Source organism: Cricetulus griseus (assembly GCF_003668045.3).
Source record: "Cricetulus griseus strain 17A/GY chromosome 1 unlocalized genomic scaffold, alternate assembly CriGri-PICRH-1.0 chr1_1, whole genome shotgun sequence".
Taxonomy (NCBI): domain Eukaryota; kingdom Metazoa; phylum Chordata; class Mammalia; order Rodentia; family Cricetidae; genus Cricetulus; species Cricetulus griseus.
The window spans coordinates 83,443,292-83,466,742 of NW_023276807.1; the positions used below are offsets into that span (position 1 = coordinate 83,443,292).

General features: G+C 41.6%; 1 protein-coding gene across 4 annotated transcripts in view; it reads right to left on the reverse strand.

Moving 5' to 3' along the window:
- Usp34 (ubiquitin specific peptidase 34) overlaps positions 1-22,621 on the reverse strand; it is a 185,301-nt gene extending 162,680 nt beyond the window's left edge. For 3 of the 4 annotated variants that reach the window (XM_027388016.2, XM_027388017.2, XM_027388015.2), the window contains exons 1-2: positions 22,447-22,621; positions 9,171-9,258 (exon numbers count right to left, since the gene is read on the reverse strand). In XM_027388016.2, the coding sequence (XP_027243817.1) occupies positions 9,171-9,258; positions 22,447-22,489 (131 nt within the window). In that variant the 5' untranslated portion in view covers positions 22,490-22,621. Of the gene's footprint in view, positions 1-9,170; positions 9,259-22,446 lie in introns of those variants that run through there. The other variant, XM_027388018.2, reaches the window with a different exon arrangement.
- Between the last annotated feature and the right edge of the window lie 830 nt (positions 22,622-23,451).

The following is a 23,451-nucleotide window of genomic DNA, read 5'->3' on the forward strand; positions in this document are numbered from 1 at the left end:
ACCTTTAGTCCCTGAATTCAAGGCCAGCCTGGTTTATATAGCAGTTCCAGGATTACAGGATAGCCAGGGCTACAGAGTAACTCTCTCAAAAAAAGAAAAAGAAAAAGTGAAATCCACAAAAGAAAAAGTAAATACAACACAGAATGTTCTAGTTTCTTTTCTATCACTTTGATAAACACTGTCCAAAAGCAACTCAAGGAAGGATAGGACTTGTTTAATCTTATAGCCGCTCACTGAGGAAAGAAAAGACAGGAAGCCAATCTAGAACCAGGAACTGGAAGCAGAGGCCATAGAGAAAGGCTCCTTATTAGCATATTCCCATAGCTTGCTCAGTTTGCTTTGTGATAAAAACCCAGGATCACCTGTCACAGTGGACCATGCCCTTCCACATCAATCATTAGTCAAGAAAATGCCCAGTCCTGGTATCTCTGCTATGCTGGGGTCTCCATTGCAGCTGAGGCTGTACCTTCACCAATGGCCTCTCCTGGGTTCTCTTCAAGAACTCAACTTTGTACCAAAGTGCCAAGCCTCAGCTTCTCTCCATGATCCCTTCAATCCTAGGGTTTCCACTACAACTGAGGCTACATTTTAATCAATGACCTTTCCTGGCCTCTCATAATACCAAGCATCAGCTGCTTTCCATGATCCCTTTAAAAGGCAACTTTCAGATCCGGCACTTGGGACCAAACCATCCTAGTCTGTGTAATGAGTTCCTGGACAAACATGGCTACATAGAGAGACCATGTCACCAAAAAACAAAAACGCAACTTTCACACAGCCAAAACCAGCACCATGTGGAACTCTTAAACATTACCAAGTTCAAGTGCCAACTTGAGAACAGCCTTGGCTCCACTGAACCACAGCTTCTGTGTGCTGGCCCTGAGGAAAATACTCCACAGATTTCACCTCAATGGTAACTGGTCACTTCTTAAGCACAGATGCTTATCACCCCAAATCACCACCAATTGTCCCAGTAAAGCAAAGGTTTCATTTTCAGTGTACAATCGTCCTGTTCAGAGCTGATTTTTCAGCTGCAGCTGACAAGAAACCACAGATTATTAATTCAAAGAGATTTCCACAAATGCCCTGACAGAGGTTTTGCTTCTCTGTGAAATTCCACAAGGCAGGCCTCTAGTTTCCACAGAACAGAACATTAAGTTTTGAAATATGGCTTTTCCAGCCCGAACTTCTCAACACTTCCACAACCTTCCCAAGCTACACGGTCATGTCTGTCACTGCAACAGTTATTGTGATAAAACACTAACCAAAAGTGACTCAAGGAAAAAAGGGTTTTATTTGGCTTATACTTCCTAATCCATAGTACATCAATGAGAGAAACCAAGGCATAAAACGCAACCACTACAGGAACTTGAAGACAGGAACTAAACAGATTACCACAGAGCAATGCTGCTTACTAGCTTGCTCCTGCTTCAGGGCCCCTGCACAGGGGTAGCACTAGCCACCATAGGCTGGGCCATCCCACATCAATCATTAATCAAGAATTAAATGATCCAAGAATCTAATGGAAGCCATTTCTGAATTCAGACTACCACTTCCCAGATGACCATATATTTAAAGTCGATAAAAATTAAATTAAAAAAAAAAAAAAACACTAACCAACACCATCACAGAGAGACAGGGTTTCTCTGTGGCTTTAGAGGCTGTCCTGGAACTAGCTCTTGTAGACCAGGCTAGTCTCAAACTCACAGAGATCTACCTGCCTCTGCCTCCCAAGTGCTGGGACTAAAGGTGTGCACCACCACTGCCTGGCAGAAGCAAAAATTTTAATTGTGCTTTATAATACTCAGAACCTAACAGATATCAGGTTACTGAAAGTAAGGATTATAAAAACTGGGCCCATTAAAGCTGGGCAAGGAGCTCAATATTAGATCATTTGCCTTTGTATATATTAGGCCCATTTAAAATAAAAAGCTTGCCGAGCATTGGTGGCACATGCCTTTAATCCCAGCACTGGGAGGGGAGGGGGAGAGAATTAGAGTGGGGAGAGAGGCAGGCGGATTTCTGTGAGTTTGAGGCCAGCCTGGTCTACAGATAAAGTTCCAGGACAGGCTCCAACACAATACTGAGAAATCCTGTCTCGAAAAAACCAAAAAATGAATAAATAAAAAATAAATAAAAAGCTCTTTAACTGTACATAGACTATTTATATGCTTTGGGGGAGGTCAAGATGGGTCTTTCTGTGTAGCCCCCACTCTGTAGAACAAGCTGGTCTTGAACTCTCAGAGATCTGCCAGTGCTGGGATTAAAGGTGTGTGCTATCACTGACCTGCTTGTATGCCTTTTAAACAAATACATCATTTATCATTTTGAACCCAATTAAAATCTCAGCAACATATAATACATTATAGAAGGTCCAAAAACTAAATATCCCAGAAAGTTAGACAAAAAACTGATACTGAGGAGAAAAAGAAAAGCATACAACCAATCAAAGACTAGCAACAGGTCTAGAAGATAGGTGGAAGTGAGGAAATAATAAAAATTCAAGGACTTTTAGTATTTTTATTTCAATTTATGAAAGATTGAAATTTATATAAAGAGAACTAGTGAAAGATGAAAAATATCAAGATCAAAATTAAAGTGAAACTCAATGGAAATATTTAAATGTATAGAATGCACAAAGATGAAATTACTAATCAGAAGAGGGAATACATCTGAAGCACAGTTCTAACAGAGCATAATCAGGAATTTAAGATTTTCGTAAGTGGTTACATGCTAATCCAATCAATTACAGCTTTTATGGGTTCTTAAGTAAAGCTTAGATATCAGTTACTGAGACTTACACAGTAATTTTCTACTGGAAGTGATATTTTCCCTTCTCATAAGCCCCTTTGTGGTTTCTTGACATCTGCTCTCCCTCCCACATAGATATATATATATGTAAAAAGTTATAAGATTCACATGAGAGATGATATGTAGCACTTGTATTTCTGAGTCTGGGTCACCTCACTTAATGAGTATTTCACAGTTCAATAATTTTCCTGCAAACGACATAATCCTATTCCCCTCTCCCCCTTCCCCCTCCCTCTTTCTCTCTGGTTTTGGTGGCAGGGTTTCTCTGTGTAGCTCTGACGACCAGGCTGGTCTCAACTCAGAGATCCACCTTCCTCTGCCTCCTGAGTGCTGGGATTAAAGGTGCAGCACCCACTACCACTTGGATAATACTTTTCTTTACAGATGAGTAAAATTCCAAAGTGTATATATACCGATATATACCGCAATTCCATTATCCATTCTTCTACTGATGGACATCTAGGTTTATTATATTTACCTGCTATTATGAAAACAGTAACAATAAACATAGATAGGCAAGTATCTGTAATAGGATGTAGTCTTTCAGGTAGATGTCCAGGAATGGTAATAAATGGATCACATTAAAGTTCTATTTGGCCAGGTCCGGTGACCCACGTCTTTAATCCCAACACTCAGAAGGCAGAGGCAGATGGATCTCTGACTTTGAGGCCAACATGGTCTATAGAGCAAGTTCTTAGATAGCCATGCCATGGCTACAGGGAGAAACCCTGTCTCAAAAAAAGAAAGTTCTATTTGCAGTTTACTGAGAAACCACAATGATTTTACATCCCCACCAGTGCTTAGCCGTCTCCAGCATTTATTACCAGTTGTTTTATGGTAACCACTTTCAGAATAGAAAAGCCTACCCAAACATACGCTGTTTATTATTTCTGAAATATAAGAGAAAAATCTGAAAGCTTTCAAGCAGGGCATTAATAGTAACAAAGGAAATCTAAGGGATAAAAAACTACTGTAACTGCTAGGCATCATGACATTCACCTATAGTTCTACATTCAGAAGACTGAGGTAGGAGAATCTCAAGTTTTACCCAACTCTGGGCCAACTAAAGCTACACAGTGTTTCTAAAGGGGAAAGAAAAAGCTAACACTTAAGAAAAATAACACCAGACCCCTGGAATACAATGAAGCACTACTTCCACAATTCTGAGAGAAAATAACTTTCCACCCAGAATCCTGTAGTGAACAAAAGCATATATAACAAATGCACACATACATATAGGCTAGACACTTTAAACATATCAAATCTAAAAGGTATGTCTTCCATATAACTTTTCTCAGAAAAAGTCATAATAAAATGATAAACACCCAGAAATTCAATTCAGGAAACATGAATAGGAAAATGCTAAAGGCTAAGGATGAATCCTGAGCAGAATCTAGTCTAAGAACAAACAGTACAAGAAGAAACTGAAGGTTAAAGGAGGATAAGATTGGACAAAAAAATACAAAATAATAGGTCACTATTAAAAAGGTTTAAACATTTAGGAAGCATTTGTAATACATATATAGAAAATTACTCAAAGGAAAAACGTATCAGTAGAGACTCCAGGAAACAAAATATGTAGAAGATATGAAATGAATTACTTAACATGTTGGCACATCTCTGAACAGTATTTTTACTTTTACAAGTATGCTAAGAATTGACAGCAATTATATTGAATGGATATGATAAAGTAAAATCCTATATATCATAAAAGGAAGATCACAGTTATATCTAAAATTAATAGATGAAGTAAGAGCTGCAAGATAAAACAATTTCAAAAGGCAGACTATTAAACCATTATTTGAAAATACAAACAAGATTGAGAAGGGTACTTTAAAAATACTATATACTCTCTTTCAATTAAATTTTGGGATAGAGCCTGGAATGTGCTCCACTGACCAATCTGGCTTCAAACTCAGATATCTACCTACCTCTGATGATATAAATGTGCTACCACATCTGCATCAGTGACTTTTAAAACCTATATAGATTTCTTGTATTTACCTATTCTTCTGTATCACACATACCTTCCTACCATCTGACAATCCTACCTTTTTCTCTATTCTATAGCTATTATTTCCAGCCTGATTATGAATTTATTACCCAAGTAAAATGATATGCTTCTCATCTCAATTTAAATTTATATTTAAATACACCTAATGAGGGCTGGTGAGATGGCTTGGTGGGTAAAAGCACTTGCTATGCAAGACTAACAACCTGAGTTCAATCCCTGAACACAGTAGAAGGAAAAGACTACAAAACTTGTACACTCTTCACAAACACATCATACATACATACATGCTAATAAGCTTTTTAAATGCAATGATAGCATGAAACATGTAGCTCCAATTAATGTTAGTAGTAAATAAATAAATAAGAACCATAAGTAAAATAACTTCTTAGGGTGGCTTCTAGAATTTCATTTGACATGCATCTACTATCACTTTCCCTACTCTGATACTATTGAAAGCATTAAGTAACTACTACAAGACTGAAGAGAGAGATGGCTCAGTAGTTAAGAGCACTGGCTGTTCTTACAGAGGGTCCAGAACCCACATAGAAACTCACAACCATCAATACCTTCAGTTCCAGCAGATTCAAAACTCTCTTCTGACTTCCTAGGACATCAAACATGGTACATATACATGCATGCAGGCAAAATGTTCACACACAAAAATGTAAAAAAAAACTATTTTAAAACCTATTACAACATAGTATTCAACATGTGAAAAAATTTCCATAACATCTCAAACTAGTAATCCTTTCTTACAAGCTGCCTACTTCTTTTTAATATTTATTTTTATGCCCATTGGTGTTTTGCCTACATGTATGTCTGTGTAAGGGTGCCAGATCCCCTGGAACTGGAGTTACAGACAGTTGTGAGCAGCCATGTGGGTGCTGGGAATTGAACCTGGAATTGAATAGCACCTAGTGCTCTTAACCTGAGCCTGTGCCACCTCTCAAGCCCATCTGCTTACTTCTTTTTTAAGATTTATCTATTATGTATACAATATTCTGCTTGCATGTGTGCCTTCAGGCCAGAAGAGGGCACCAGATCTCACTACAGATGGTTGGTTGTAAGTCACTGCTGAGTCATCCCCTCCCCACTCCCACAACTTCTTAGAGCAAAACAAAACCCACCGAATGTTCTAATGCCACAGCAAACACCATGGGTAGGCTAAAACTGGTTCTCAGACTAGTAGTTTAGCAGTGCTCAAAGGACTTGGATTACTTACTAAACCTTTGTTGAGGGGTTCTTCCAGTTCTCAGCATCTCATTACTCATAGGCAAACCTAGCACTTTTTCAATGATGGTTTTTTGTTGTTGTTGTTGTGTTTTTTTTTTTTTTTTTGGTTTTTCGAGACAGGGTTTCTCTTTGGAGCCTATCCTGGCCTCGAACTCACAGAGATCCGCCTGCCTCTGCCTCCCGAGTGTTGGGATTAAAAGCGTGTGCCACCAACGCCCAGCTAATGATGTTGATTTTAAATGTGATCAATGTCAGTTTCAACAGATAGATACTCTATTAAAAAGTTAATTCCAATTGTTTGAGAGTTCTTATCATATGGAAGGTTATCAGAAACAAATACTAGCCAGGTGTGTTAGCGCACACACATTCCATCCCAGAAAGAGACAGGCAGATCTCTGTGAGTTCAAGGACAGCCAGAGCTACATCAACTTGATGTAATAGGTTTTCATTGCACACAGTTTGTTGAAACTAACTACATAGCCAAGACTAGTCAGGAACTTGGGAACCTCCTGCCTCTTGCCTTCCAAGTACTGAGATGGCCAAGTACAGGCATGGGCCAAGATGACTCCATCAAAGGCTCTCAGTCTATTGACCTTGGATCTGAAATTTTATTTTAATATGAGCTAACTTCCAGAAAGAAATATTTTAAATACTAATATACCCCCCACCCTGTGCCCCCATTTTTAAGGCAGGGTCTCACCATGTAGCTCTGGCTGGACTGGAACTCACAGAGAGCTGCCTGTCTATGTCTCCTATGACCTAGAATTAAAAGTATGTTCAACTCAACAAATGATTTCTTTATGTTGTGTGTGAGTCTGTGTATATGTACCACATGTACGCAGAAGCCTTCAGAGATCAGAAAAGGCACTGGATCCCCTGGAACTGGAGTTATACAGGGCTGTGAACTACTACTATGTGGGTGCAGACAACCAAACTGGAGTTCTCTGCAAGAGCAAAAAAGTACTCTTAACCACTGAGCCATCTCTCTAGACCTAGCCCCCAACACATTATTTCTAATTTTTTTCTTTTTTTGTTCGTTTTTTGAGACAAGGATCTATACAACCCTGGCTGTTCTGGAACTAAGTAGGCCAGGCAGATGATCCCCCTGCTTCTGACTCCACCCTGCTGAAATTAAAGGCAGGTACCACCACACCAAGCCTCCAACACAACTTTTATTTTTTTGGGGGGGAGGGGAACTGCAGAATAGCAAAGATTTGAAACTAAATTTTTTTTTAAGATTTTATTTATTATGTATACAATTATCTGCATGCATGCTTGCACACCAGAAGAGGGCACCAGATCACATTACAGATGGTTGTGAGCCACCATGTGGTTGCTGGGAATTGAACTCAGGACTTCTGGAAAAGCAGTCAGTGCTCTTAACCTCTGAGGCATCTCTCCAGCCCGAAACTAAATATTTTTTATCTTTTTTTTTTTTTTTTGCCAGACAGGTATTCTCTGTGTAGCTCTGGTCTTCCTGGAAATCAACGTGTAGACCAGGCTGGTAGACCATAGATCTGCCTGCTTCGGCCTCCTCAGTGCTGGTATTAAAGGCATGTGCCATCACTGCCCAGCTTAAACTTTTTATTGTCAGCCATACTATACACTTTCATGTTAAAACATGTAATATGTTCACTGATCACTAAAAATAATGCTTGAAGTATTTTTCTTAAAAATTTTCTATTTCTTGCCCAGTGTGGTGGCATACACTTTTAATCCCAGCACTTGGGAGACAGAGGCAGGCAGATTTCTGTGAGTTCAAGGCCAGCAGGTCTATATAGTGAGTTCCAGGACAACCAGAGCTACAGAGTAACACCATCTTGAGAAAAAAAAAAAAAAGGTTATAGTGTGTGTGTTCCTGCACACATGTGCATTTATGTATTGGTGTTATACATGTAGAAGTAAGAGAACAACTTATGGGAGACAGTTTTCTCCTCCTTTACCATATCAACATCCCTGGCTTGGGCCTTGGTTATCAGGCTTTGAGGCAGGAGTCTTTACCCCTGAACCAGCTCTTTGCCCCACTTTAAACGTTTTTCTAAATCATAAAAATTACTAGAGAGCTAGGGATATAGTTCAGCGGTAGAAGATGGGTCTGAACTTCAGCACTGTAAAAAAGACTGTCACCACCAATGAAATTCATAAACAGACAGAAATGTAGTCTTTCATATTGATTTTATTGATAACTATGATCCTTGGAGTTTTGTTCTGCATATGTATTCTCAACTTATGTATTATATAAAAGTTGGTATAATGTGCATAAGAAGAGACAAGCAGCAAATGGCTTCAAAATACCTTTTACCACAATGAAGATAGTTTTTTTGTTTGTTTGGTTTTGGTTTTTCCAGACAGGGTTTCTCTGTGTAGCTTTGGAGGCTGTCCTGGCACTCGCTCTGGAGACCAGGCTGGCCTCGAACTCACAGAGATCTGCCTGCCTCTGCCTCCTGAGTGCTAGGATTAAAGGTGTGTAATGCCCGGCGGTTGTCGGTTTTTTTCTGAGACAAGGCTACCACAAACTCACAGAGATATACCTGCCTCTGCCTCTCCATATACCACCACCACAGGGCTTAATGAAGATAGTTTTAAAGATATTAAGCTTGCTATAAGCTTTCTTTAACTTTCCATAAAATTGTCTTATCCATGGGATATGGTGGTGGTGCACGTCTTTACTCTCAGCACTCTGGAGGCAGAGGCAGGTGGATCTCTGAGTTGGAGATCAGCCTGGTCTACAGAGTGAGTTCCAGGACAGTTAAGCTACACAGTGAAACCCTGTCTCAAAAAAAACAACAACAAAATTATCTGTCAAAATAACTGAGATATTAATATGGATATTTAGAGATATCTCAAAATAATATATTTCAAAATTTTAGCCACTCATTCCTAAAGAATGAGGGAAAGGTAAAAGAAAAAAATCAATTTCTATGTTATTTTTAAAAACAATGTCATAATCAAGCCCATGATTAAAGAAAAGGTAAAATGATTGAATACTGATAACTACCATTTAATTGTTTTAAAAAATGTAATAAAACATTCTAAAAGAAAATCTAATGACAAGTAATGGCAATTTATACAATTCACCAAGTTAGTCTTCAAAATATCTACAACTGCATACCTCTGAGTCCAGGAATTGATATAAGCAAATATTTTGAGAGTATGTTCCTTTCTGAGCTGCAGTCCATCACCACCTTCTATATCTGATACTGAAAAAGAAGCATAAAAGTATGAATAAATGTTAAACCAATATTAAAGACAATGCTTCAAAAATAAAACTTAGACACACAAATGCAAACATTAATTCTTTTGCTTTCACTACTGAAATAAAATCTTTGATACCGACTGTAGTAGTTATTTTTTCTGTGATAAAGACCATGACCAAAAGTAACTTGAAGAGGAAAATGTTTATTTAACTTAAAGGTTACAGTCCATAGTCATAGGGAAAACAGCAGAAAATGAAGCAAGTCATAGAGAAATGCAGCTTACTGGCTTGTTCCTCATGGCTCCCTCAACCTGCTTTCTTGTTTTTCTTTTGCTTTACCTTTTTTTGCTTTACCTTTTTCCCCTTTTGAGGGGAAAAAGAAAGGGCATCTTTACATTCCAGGCTAGCCAGAGCTACACAGTGAGATCTTATCTCAAAATAAATAAAGGCTTAGCTAATAAAAGTATTTTTAGGATTTATTGGAATTTTCATTTATGTGTATGTGTTGACGCTGTGTGAGTACATGTGTATCACATGCCAGAGGGGTCCCCTGGAACCAGAGTTACAGGTGGTTAGGGGCTACCTTGTGGGTGTTAGGAACTGAACGAAAGTCATCTGCAAGAGTACTAGGCCACTGAGCCATCTCTCCAACCAAATGAAATACTCAAAAAAAAAAAAAAAAAAAACAAGAACAATTTAATTCTATTCTTACTCCTGCTGCTTATGAACTGTCTTATTTAGAGCAAATCATGATTCCTGTGAGGTATGTAGCACTACAGTGTTGAAAAGCTATAGAAGTACAGAGATAACCTGAGATCATTCCATACACTCTCTTTTCCCAGACTATAGATATGCTCTAAGAAACACCTGTAACGCTGGGCAGGAAATCATAGCTTCTATCAAGCCATATGATCATGAAGGTCAATAACAAATACAATATATATCCAATAAACTGGCAGGTTATGTGTACTGAATGCACATACACTTATGTTTTCCATTTGTTGTATTTTTGTTGTTGTTGTTGTTTAGAGCAAGACAGGGTTTCTCTGTGTAACATTCCTGGCTGTCCTGGAACCTGCTTTGTAGACCAGGCTGGCCTGGAACTGACAAAAAAGGAGATCCACATGCCTCTGCCCCTGAGATTAAAGGTATACACAAGCATGCCAGGCTGAGTTTTTGAGTTTTATTTCACATTTATTTTGTTTGAGTGTTTTAGTTGTTAGAAAACAACTTGCAGGAATTTGTTCTCTCATCCTACTATGTTGGTTACATGAATCAAAATCAAGTCATCAGGCTGGGTGGTGGTGTGGCACACCTTTAGTCCCAGCACTCGGGAGACAGAGGCAGGCGGATCTCTCTGAGTTTGAGCCCAGCCTGGTCCACAAGAGCTAGTTCCAGGACAGCCTCCAAAGCCACAGAGAAACCCTGTCAAGGGGTGGGGGAATCAAGTCATCAGGTTTAACAGCAAATTGCCTTATCCACAGGTGAGCCATCTCCCCAGCCCTAAAACTTCTTCTTTGACTACATAATAAAGTAAAATTTCTCTTATTGTTCCCAAAATGGGAGAAAGAGAGGGACAGCAATCTAAAACAATGTTTGTCGATTCATACTATTCCACAAACATCATTAATTAAAGCTTCCAATTTGAAAGAGCTACAACAGTGGTTCTCAACCCTCCTAATGCAAAGACCCTTTAATACAGTTCCTCTTGTTGTAGTGTCCTTCATAAAATTGTTTCCTTACTACTTCAAAACTACAATTTTGCAACTGTTATAAATCTTAAATGTAAGCCGGGCATTGGTGGCACACGCCTTTAATCCCAGCACTCGGGAGGCAGAGGCAGGCGGATCTCTCTTGAGTTCGAGGCCAGCCTGGTCTCCAGATCGAGTGCCAGGATAGGCTCCAAAGCTACACAGAGAAACCCTGTCTAGGAAAAACCAAAAATAAACAAATAAATAAATAATGTATGATATGCAGGATATCTGGTATGTGACCCCAATAGGGTCTCAACCTATAGAGCTAGACATGGCTTGGCAGTTAAGAGCCCTGACTGTTCCTCACAAGGTCCAGGGTTCAATTCCCAGCACCCACAAGGCAGCTCCAATTCCAGGTGATCCAAAGTACTAACTAGCTCAACCACTGAAGGCACTGCATGCTTATGATGCTCACACATGCAGACACCCAGCGCATAAAATAATAAAATCAAATTAAAAATGCCAAAAGCTTCACAACCACATAATCATAAACTCAGTATTCATTACTCCCCAAACTTGAAGATTTAAATGTGGATATCATTAACATTTTTCATTACAAGTTCAGTATTCTGTACCTAAAATACTTGGAGTAAGAACTATTTCAGGGGCTGGAGAGATGTCTCAGAGGTTAAGAGCACTGACTGCTCTTCCAGAGGTCCTGAGTTCAATTCCCAGCAACCACATGGTAGCTCACAACCATCTGTTATGAAATCTGGTGCCCTCTTCTGGTGTGCAGATATGCATGGAAGCAGAATGTTGTATACATAATAAATAAAAATCTTAAAAAAAAAATAAAACAAGAACTATTTTAGACCAGAATCTTTCAGAATTTAAAATAATGGTGCAGAATTTACTAGCTGAATATGCAATTAAAAAAAAAAAGTTCAAGGGGAGGGATAGGTGCTGGAGAATGGCTCAGTGGTTAAGACACTTCTGTTCTTCCAGAGTAACAAGAGTTTGGCTCTCAATATCCATGTCAGGCAGTTCACCACCACCTGGAACTAAAATGTCAGAGGATCAGATACCCTCTGATGGCATACACATCTGTATCCGATGCTTATCAAGTAAAAATCACTGCCACCAACCCCTGAAACCTGAATTCAATCTTCAAAACCCACTTGGTGGGAGAACTATCCTGCAAGTTGTCATCTGAGCTCCACACATGTTCCATGGCATGCAAGCAAGCAAGCAAGGGTGCATACGTCAATAAATGTAAATTTTAAAATTCTTTTAATTTTTTTAAACTCAAAAATTTTATTCTAGCATCACACTTAATAGAAACCGTCAAGTTTTAGGTTTAGTGATAATCAACCTCTATTTCTTCACCAAACTGGAAGTTATCTCACTTAATATATAATTTCTGCAAGATGGAAACAAAATACCATTAGAATAAAACAACATGCCAGGTGGTAGTGGTGCCTTTAATCCCAACACTCGAGAGGCAAAGGCAGGTAGATCTCTCTGTGAGTTGGAGGCCACCCTGGTCTATAAATCCAGTAACAGGACAATAAAGACTACAAAGAAAAACCCTGTCTCAAGAAAAGAATAAAACAACACATTGGCCTCTTTATACCACTTTACCAAGCAAAGATGAATAGTATCCCATTATCTTCTTACTTTGAATGCAACTTCAAAGGCCCTATTGTCATCACTGCACAGTGGTTTCAGGCCTATAATCTCAACACTTTCGTGGCTAAGGCAAAAAGATCTTGAGTTCAAGGCCACACAACTACATAGCAAGAAACTGCCTTTTGGGGTCATGGGTATTGGAGGGCAGCATGGAGAGATGGCTCAGTAGTTAAGAGCACTGGCTGCTCTTCCAGAAGATTCAGGTTTAATTTTAAGCATGCATATAGTGGCCCATAATCATTTGTAACTCATTTTCCAGGGGATCCAATATCCTCTTCTGGCCTCTGTGGGCACAAACGTGCACCTAGTACAGAGATGTCTGCAAGTATAATAACCGTATATATAAAATAAAATGATAATAAATTTGGGGTCGGGGTAGGCAGCAGAGTTGGCTTGGCAGTTAAGAGTACTTATTGCTCTGACTCCCAGCATTCTTATGGTGGCTTTCAATCATCTGTAACTCAAATTCCATGGGGTCTGACACCTCTTCTGACCTCTGCAGGCACCAGGCATACATGCAGTGCACATACATGCATTTAGGAAAAACACTCATACATAGAAAAAAAAAATTTTTTTTTTCAAGGCAGGGTTTCTCTGTGGCTTTGGAGGCTGCCACCACCACCCTACTACATTAAAAAAAAAAAAAAATTAAAGAAAAAAAGATCAGGGGACTATTTAAGTTACTCATGAGGAAATAATGGAAAACTACTAAAAGTATAATTTAATTGGATACTTAGATGGAAAAGGTGCTAGTATTTATCTTTTCCTCTTGTCAGCAGTCTTGAATTCACAATTCTCTCAGATTCCCTAGTTATCTATTGCTGGGATTACAGGCATGTGCCACCAATCCAGCCTTAACCTGTGTCTTGTAAACATAATTATGAACCAGGTGGCACACCGGGCAGTGGTGGAGCATGCCTTTAATCCCAGCACTCAGGAAGCAGAGGCAGGCAGAACTCTGTGAGTTCGAGACCAGCCTGATCTATACAGCGAGTTCCAGGATAGGCTCCAAAACTACACAGAGAAACCCTGTCTCAAAAATCCAAAAGAAGAAGAATCAAAAAAATACACACATGATAACTGATTTGAAAGATAAACTTTTATTTACAATCCAAAGAAAAACTCAGTATTTACCTAAGGCTGCTGAAACTTTAATTTATTACAAATATTTAAAAGGCTTAGAATAAGTTCAAGGTCCTCCTCAGGTACATACCAAGTTTGAGAATAGCCTAGGTTACATGAGACCTTGTTTCAAAAAGCCAAAATAAATAAAGCTTCAAAAATTAAGTTAAAATTTAAGTCTTCAAGTAACAAATATAAATACATAAAACTTTGTGATTAGTGTTCATAGTGTTTTAAACTACAGTCTAAAAATCAGCAATCTGGTTAAGCATAGCAACATACACCTTTAATTCCAGCACTTGTCAGGCAGAGGAAAGCAGAGCTCTTTGAGTTTAGAGCCAGCGCAGTCTACATATCCAGTTCCAACCAGCCATGGCAATATAGTGATCAATCTCCAGGCCAGCAAGATGGTTCAGCAAGTAAACAGGAATTCAATGCCTGATACCTACAGGATGAAGAATCAACTCCTAGTGGTTGTCCCTGACCTCCACATGCAGACTGGCACACACACAAAAACACCAACCTCCTAGGAACCCAAATAGTACTCACTTGCACATACAAACAATCAGCACCAACCTCATATATATAGTTCTCATAGACAATTGTAAGAAGTATTGTCTAAGCCGGGCGTTGGTGGCGCACGCCTTTAATCCCAGCACTCGGGAGGCTGAGGCAGGTGGATCTCTGTGTGTTTGAGACCAGCCTGATGTACAAGAGTTAGTTCCAGGACAGGCTCCAAAGCTACACAGAGAAACCCTGTCTCAAGAAAAAAAAAAGTATTGTCTGAAAGCCGAAGAGATGACTCAGCAGTTAAGAGCACTTGTGGCTCTTGCAAGCTCCAATCAGTTCTGAACATCCACATGGCAGCTCACAACAGCCTGTAACTCCAGTTCCAGTGGATCTGAAACCTTAATTTGACTTCTGCTGGCTGCTGCACACTTGCAGTACACATACATATATACACACCCATAAAAATTAAAAGAAAATGTCATCTATAGCTATTATAAACCATATAAAATTTTATTAGCAGAGAATGCTGGCTCATGCTGTCATCCTAGCACTAGAAAACTGAAGCAAGAGGATAACTGTGAATGAAATCAATTAGGGCTAATGAATTCAGGTCAAGTCTAGATCAAAGAGTTAATCTCTTGTCTCAAAAAACAAACAAACAAACAAAACCAGAACAAGATCATCTGCTTCCTAGTCCTGTCCTTGATCTCCTTTTCTTGTTCTCCCAGAACCAAGCTCTACAAATTCAATGATATACTATGGCACTGTCCTTTACTTAACCGCTTAAAAACATTTCCTCCATATCCAATAAGACAGCAGAATCATAAGCTTCTCTGCCTATAGTCCCACATCCAGTGACTATTTTTCCTTTCTTGCTTTGGAAGAGACAGGGTCTCATATAACCCTGACTCACCTCTGTGAGCTGTGTAGCCAAGGATAACCTTGCTCTTGTCATCCTACTGCATCCACCTCCCAGCTACTAAGACAGGTGTGTATCATTAAAATAGGCTTTATGGGGTACTGGGGTGGGATCAAACCCAAAGTTTAGCATGCTAGGCAAAGTTGCTACCAACAGAGCAACATACCCAAACCACAAAACTCTCTTTCTTTCTTTCTTTCTTTCTTTCCTTCCTTCCTTCCTTCCTTCCTTCCTTCCTTCCTTCCTTCCTTCCTTTCAATTCCTCAAAAGAGGATTTCTCTGTGTAGCCCTGGCCATCCTGGAACTTGCTATGTAGACCATCCTGACCTCAAGCTCACAGAGATCCACCTGCCTCTGCCTCCAGAGTGCTGGGATTAAAAATGAGACCCACCACCGAAGGCAAGAGAGCAGTTCTTAAAGACTCGGTCTCACCCATGCATACCCCCCTCACCTCCATCCTGGAAGACAACCTAACAATCATGCTGTCGATGGCAACTGTCCCCTAAGTTTCCATGCCTACCTGCACTAGGACCTCACATCATGATAAGGTGCTGCCACAAGCCCCACTGTTTAACAGATAATGCCATGTTACTACAACAGGTTTGCTTGAGAATCATTTAACACTTCAGAGCCATGTACTTGGCATCCACACCCAGAGAAAGCCGCATATCCTACCTTCATGTAACCACCTTGAAGGCCATGAGCTTTTTATAAACCAACAAAGTAACCAAAGGCTGGCCCAATACAGCTAAGCAAGAAACAGTCTGTGACCCAGTGTCAGACCATGGTTGCTACAGAGTGAAAGGGTAAAGAGACAAACGGGTTCTGACCTAGCCTTAAACTTCCTGTTCCCACCTACCAAGTGCTGGGATTACAAAAGTACATCATAAAGTCCAATTTACATGGACCAAAAGCAGGGCTTCACATGTGTCAGGCAAACATTCTTCCAACTGAGCTACATTCCTAGTGCAAATACTACCTTTTTGGGGTTTGTTTGTTTGTTTGGTTTTTCCAGACAGGATTTCTCTGTGTAGCTTTGGAAGCTGTCCTGGCACTCGGTAGACCAGGCTGGCCTCAAGCTCACGGAGATTCCCCAGCCTCTGATTCCCAAGTGCTGGGATTAAAGGTGTACACCACCGACACCCAGCTAAACTATATATACTTGTATATGAACACACACTAAATCCCCTGGACCTGCAAATACAGATGGTTGTGAGCTACACAATGTAGATGCTGGGAACTAGACTCCAGTCCTCTCCAAGAGCAGCAATCATTCTTAAGCACTGAGCCATCTCTTTTTTTAATGTGTGTGTAAGTGTGTCAAAGTCAGAAGATAACTTTCAGGAGCTGGGTTTTCTTAATCTACCAAGTAGGTTTCAGGAATCAAATTCAGGTGACAGGCTTAGCAACAGATGCTTTTTCTGGCTGAGCAATTTTGGGTCCCAGTATTATCGATTTAAAAACTTTTTTTTTTTCTTTTATCCAGGCGTGGAGGCAAACAGGAGTAGACATAAGCAGGCAGATTTCTGAGGTAGCCTGATATACAGAGCCAGTTTCAGGATAGCCAGGGTTACACAGAGTAACCCTGTCTCAAAAAACCAAAAAGAAAAAAAAAACAAAATTTATCTTTAGGAGCTCAAGAGATGGCTCAGCTATTTAGAGCACAGTCTACTCTTCCAGAAGTCCTAAGTTCAATTCCCAGCACCCACATGATGACTCACAACCATCTGTAACTGTAGCCTTTTGGGATACAATGCTTTCTCCTGGTGTTCAGGCATACATGCAGACAAACACCCATATATAAAATACATAAGTAAGTTTTTTTTTCTATTTTTTTAGGTTTATTTTTTGTGTATGAGTACTTTGCCTAAATGTAGGTATGTGTGCCTGGTGCCTTCAGAAGTCAAAAGGCATCAGATCTGTAAATGGAATTACAGATGTTTGTGAGCCATCATATAAGTGTTGGGAATCAAACCCAGGTCTTCTGAAATAGCAACAAAATGTTCCTAATCACCGAGCCATTCCTAAACACACACACACACACACACACACACACACACACACACACACACACACACACACACACACACAATATGCCAGTGTGGTGATCCATGCCTTTAATTCTAGCACCTAGGAGGCAGAGGCAGGCAGATCTCTTTGAGTTCAAGGCCAGCTTGGTTTACAGAGCAAGTTTCAAGACTGCCAGAGCTATATAATAATCAGTGTTCATTACAGAGATAATGCTGATACTTTCCTATGTTAATATACTACATATTTTATAGTGCTTCATCATTTATAAAAGTTACTTTATAAAGTTATTTGAATTACAGTTCATACCTGTAACCTATCCCTTGGGAGGCTGAAACAGAACTGTTTAAGGATAGCCTGGGATACAGAGTGAGACCTAGGCTCAAAATACAAATGAATAACATTTGGATGGAAATTGTGGATAATTTTATCTGGTAGCCAGTGCTTCAAATATTAATTGGTTAAAGTTAATTGGTTAAAGAAGTAATAACTTAAGATTTACCCAAGTTAAAAAAAAATCTGTAATTAAGATTGTACAGAGAGCGGTTGTTTTTATGTATAATACCAGTACTTAGTACTCTGAGACAGGAATATTGCTTGCAAGTTCCAGGCCAGCCTAGGCTAAAAAGCAAAACATTGTCATTTCTTCACCAGTCTTCTTCCCATATAAAAGCCAGACATAATAGTTCATGACTATAATTCCAACACTTGGGAGCCTGAGGCAAGTGGTCCAGGAGGACTTCAAGGTCAGCCTTAAACTGTCAAGAAATAGGTGGAGGTGGATACCCTATAGGTTAGTCCTTACTATAGATGCTTAGCCTGGTTCCAGACTTCAATAGGCCTTTCACCTGCAGGTAAATTTATGCACATAGTTAAATAGATGTTTTGTTTTAAGATTTATCTATTAAGTACACAGTGTTCTGCCTCCAAGTACGCCTGCAGGCCAGAAGGGGGCACCAGATCTTGATAGACGGCTGTGTGCCACCATGTGGTTGCTGGGAATTGAACTCAGGACCTCTGGAAGAGCAGCCAGTGCTGTTAAACACTGAGCCGTTTCTCCAGTCCATAATGTATGTTTCTATGGCAAAAATTTACAGCTTAAAGAGCCTCTACAGGACTACAGATACAACTGATGTTAATATTGTAACCAAACACTGATGACAAAGTAAACTGTTTAGAAACTATTACTGTTAGGTTTTTCTTGCTAGACATACTACACCCTGAGAGATTTGTTTACCTGGTTACAAGACAAGGTTTCACTGTGGCCTGTCTGGCCTCAAACTCAGGATCTAGCCTTAGTCTCCCAAGCATAGACATGCATGCCCCACGATAATCTGCTCTCTACCAATTTTTTTGTTTTTATTGTAAATTGTATGTGTGGGGGTGGGTTTGTTCATACCTTGAAGGTCAAAACAGAGTATCTGACCCTCTGATCCACTCAAGTTGGAGAAACATGGCAGCTATTAGCCACCCCATGTGTGCTAGAAACCAATTTCTGGTCCTCTGCAAGAGCATGCAAGTACTCCTAACCACAGACCATCTCCTCAATCTTGCTCTCTGTCAGGTTTTTTTTGTTGTTTTTTAATGTTCCACAGTATTCCTCTTTGGAGACTCTTCCAATCTCAAGAGTTCTCTTCTCCTTAATAAATTTATATTTGAGCTCCTTAATAATAAATAAATGACCGCTACATACCTTTAATACCAGCACACAAGGAGAGGCAGATGGATCTGAGTTGAGGCCAGTCTGATCCATAGTTCCAGGAGCCAGGGCTAAGGAGAGAGACCCTGTCTCAAAAAAAAAAAAAAAAAAAAAAAAAAAAAACGGAAAGAAAGAAAGAAGCAGCAGCACATGGTTTGAGGGATTTAAATCAAAGTTGAATACTCATCTATAGGGAAGGAAAAGATAGCCAATACATAATTACCAAGTAAAATTACAAGAAAGACATAATCCATTTCAATTAAAAAGCGGATTTTCAGGCCTGGCGTTGGTGGCACACGCCTTTAATCCTAGCACCAGGGAGGCAGAGGCAGGCAGATCACTGTGAGTTTGAGGCCAGACTGGTCTCCAGAGCCAGTGCCAGGATAGGCTCCAAAGCTACACAGAGAAACCCTGTCTCGAAAAACCAAAAAAAAAAAAAAAAAAAAAAAAAAAAAAAGCTGATTTTCTAGAACTATAGCTGTAGGGGATCTGATGCCTGACTTCTGATGGGAACAAGGCATGCATGAGGTACACTCACATACATAAAAAAATTTAAAGATCTAGAATTTTTTAAAAGCTAATTTTCTCTGCTGCTTTCATTGATGGGGGCCATTCCTGGAGGTTAGAGTCAGAGCCTCATTCACACTAGGCAAACACCACCATTAACTGTATCTATCCCCAGCACTCTTTTTACTTCCTATTTTGAGACAGTGTCTCACTAAGTTGCCCACAATGGCCTTGAACTCATCTTGTAGCCTAGGAAGACTCTTGCCCTTGTGATCCCCTGCCTCAGCTTCCTGAATAACTGGGATTACAGACAAGTCTGGGCCACCAGGCCAGGCTAATTCAACCATCGAGCTCATCGTGAAGCTCCATCCATTATGTGCATGGGCAAACACTGCCACAATGAGATATGTCTGCCTTGTTCTCAGAGAATTTAATATTATACTTGGGATACAACAACAGCACAAATGAAAATGTTGTTTTGAGACAGGGTCTCACTACATACGAAAACATTTAAGACAACTACAATGTCCAAACAAAAGGAAAGAGAAAGCCAGCCAGGCACGGTGGTGGTGCACACCTTTAATCCCAGGCAGAGGCAGGCGTTTATCTCAAGACCAGCCTAGTCTACAAAGAGTTGTAAAACCAGGAAAAAAAAAAAAAAAAAAAAAAAACATGAGAAACCCTGCTTCAAAAAAAAAAAAAAAATCAAAGAGACCAAGCAGTGGTGGCACACACATGTAATCCCAGCACTCATGAGACAGAGGCAGGCAGATCTCTGTGAGTTTGAGGCCAGCCTAGTCTACAAAGTGAGTAGCCAGGACAGCCAGAGCTACACAGAGAAATTCTGTCTCCAAAAAAAAAAATCCAAGAGGAAAAAAAAGTCTCTGATGAGATGTAAGACATTTTCTTTTTTCAAATGAGCCTTAAAGAAAACAGTAAAGGGCTAATAAGTACCTTTGGAGACCAATGACTTACAGTTTCAAAAGTTTCACAGATAATCTTAACTTACACACGTGTGTAAGCATGTGTGGGTTCTGGGAATAAACTCACTCAAGTCATCCTTCTTTTACTTTTATCTTTACCTCCCCTCCCCAGCAATCTCACTAGCCATTAAAAATAGTCTCTTTATCTTACAGATGCCATCTCTTTTCAAATAAACTTTTTAGATACTATGTTTGCAACACTCCTAATTAGGTTTAAAATAATGCTTTAAATCAACCTTAAGAAATGGGTGGCACATGCCTTTCTTTAATCCCAGCACTTGGGAGGCAGAGACAGGTGGATCTCTTCGAGTTCATGGCTAACCTGGTCTACAGAGCCAAGTTCCAGGACATCTAGAGCTGTTATACAGAGAAACCCTGTCTTTAAAAACCAAAAAGGGAAGGAGGGAGGAGAAGAGGGAGGAAAGGAAGGAGGGGTGGCTCAGTGGTTAAGAGCACTTCCAGAGGTCTAGGATTCAGTTCTCAACATTCACATTGGGCAGCTCACAACTGTCTGAAATTCTAGCTCCAGGGATCTGATGCCCCTGGCCTTAGTAAGTTGCACTCACATGAATACATCCACAGACAGACAGACACACACGCGCACGCACGCACTCACACAGACACACACACAGACACACACACACACACACACACACACACCTACAAACAATTAACAACTGTAAAAATGAATCTTCAAATCTTCCCTAATTATTTTCCTAATGCATACTAAACAATAAAGCTACTTTCAAATTTGAGAATAAAGTCACAATAACCAATATATAAATGTTTTACTGAAAATTTAACTGCTAAAACTTGTGTTTACCGTATCACTGTACCAAGAATGAAATGTATGCCAAAATAGGAATAACCTTAAAATACTAGGAAAATTTACAGTAACACAAGTACTGGGAAAATATAATTTGAATTTATTCAAACACCTACTTGCATCTCTCAGGAAGTAAATACACAGCTGAAAATAAATTACAACCCTTTTAGTCATTAAAGTAAAATTGAAGTACCTAATAAAAAAGAAAAAATTAAACACAAAAAGGACATTACAGTCTATATATAAATTGACTAAATAATGAATTAAAAAGAGTAAGTAGTTTGGAAATCTGTCAAATATCACATTGAATGTAAGTTCCAATACTTCAAATGAACATTATCTTTTCATGTAAATCACCTCTTCCAACCTAGGCCTCGGGGCCCATAAGTAGCTGACTTACAATATACCTTGGTTTTTGTTTTGTTTTTTTGGTTTGTTTTTAAGCAGAAAAACAATCTTGCAAGGGACAAAAATAAAATATGTAATATAATAATGCAGAATAGGCCTATAATTTTTGGAGATAAGACCATGACTACTCGAGATGACTGTCTTTGGTACAGAGATCTTCTTATAATAGGTTTTACTCCTTAAACGACGAATGGTACGTTAAAGAAATACTATCGCCTTTATTTTTAATTAAGGTAAGACGTACCCAACCATCACTATTGCAGTTCATTTTCTGCTATTTAAGGGCTGGCAGATGGATTTAATACACCCACACACCCTCAAGGGAAGGAAAAAAATCACCGCCCTTCTCCCAGGGACTTTAATGAAAATTAGCAGGTAAGCAAGGCCTCCCCAGCAGGCTGGAGATCAAAGAGGGCGGCCCTGTGGCTCGGACTGCGGAGGAAAGCCGAGTCCTCCGACCCCACCTCCCCTCACCTTCTCCGCGGGGGGTGGGGGGGAAGGGGCGGAAGGGCTCATTAGAGCCTTCATTAATTGACACCTGTAATGAGGAAAGTTTCCGAGACCGCCAGGCCTGACTGGGCCAGCGCTGCGCCGCCGCGGCCTCTCGGGCGCCCAGGTAACCCGGCCGGCCTGGGCCCGAGACGCCGCGACGGCCCCGCCACCGCGCACCTTCCCGGGCTCACAGGCCCGCACGCCGACCGGGCGGCTCGTCGCTGTCCGCGGGCCGCGGAAGACAGGGGAGGCCGGAGAGCGGCGTGGGGGGGCCCAAACCGTGCACCCCGACAGGTCGCCTACCCGGTTACTTACTTTCATTTAACACCTCCACCAGGTCTGCGCAGTTCTCGCACATCGTTCGGCCGCCGCCCCCCCCTCCCCCGCTTCGGATCGCACTGACTGATCCCGACCGGCGGGGGGGAGGGGACAGAGGCAGGGGAGGGGCCGGCCTGCCGGCGGGGCGGGGAAGCGACGAGGGCGGGCGGGCGGGCGGCGGCGAGGACGGGGCGGGGAGCGGAGGGTGGGGGAGGGGGCCGGCGGCCCCGGGAGCGGGCGGGGGCAAGGAGGGGGGTGAGGGAGGTGCAGGCCCCGGGGGCGCCGAGGCGCAGGCGGCGGGGAAGGGGGAAGGACGGGGGAGGGAAGAGGGAGGGGTGGGTGGGGAGAGAAGCAGCAGAGTCACTTCACCACCGACCAGACGCCGCGGCCACCGCCGCCGCCGCCGCCATTTTAATGGAGCGCTCGGGCTGCGCTCGGCTCTTTCCGCCCAGGCGAAGGAGCCGAGGAGAGGCGCCTCGCGCTCTCATTCCTCCGCCCTCCCGGCTCCTCCCGCCCTCCGCCTCTCTCCGCACACACGCCGCACGCCTCACACCCTGCCGGAGCCGCTGGCCGCCCTCCCTTTCCTCTTCCGTCCAGCCTCCCCGCCCTCGGTCCACCCCTCCGCGCGCTCGCCCACCCCGCCCAGCCCGGATCTCTGTCAGAGGCCGGAAGGGAAGCGCGCGGCCCGCCGCCGCGGGGGGAGTCGGGTGAGTAGAAGATGGCGGAGGCTCCGGGCGGGTCGCGGTTACGCGGACTCTCCCGCCCCGGCCGGCTCCGTGCTCCCGGGAGGCTCTCCGAGAGCTGCGTCGGGTACGCCGCGCTGCCGCTCCCCCCCCCCCCGCTGCAGCGCTCCGCCCGCTCGCCTCGCTGTCCCCCGAGGGGAAGTGGTGTACGTTTGGCCGCCCCTCGGGCTCTTGGGCGTGCAGACGGCAGTGGGTCAGCGGGTTCCCGCACGCAGCGCTCTCCCCACCTGGCTCCGGGAGAATGGAACAGCCCAGGGCG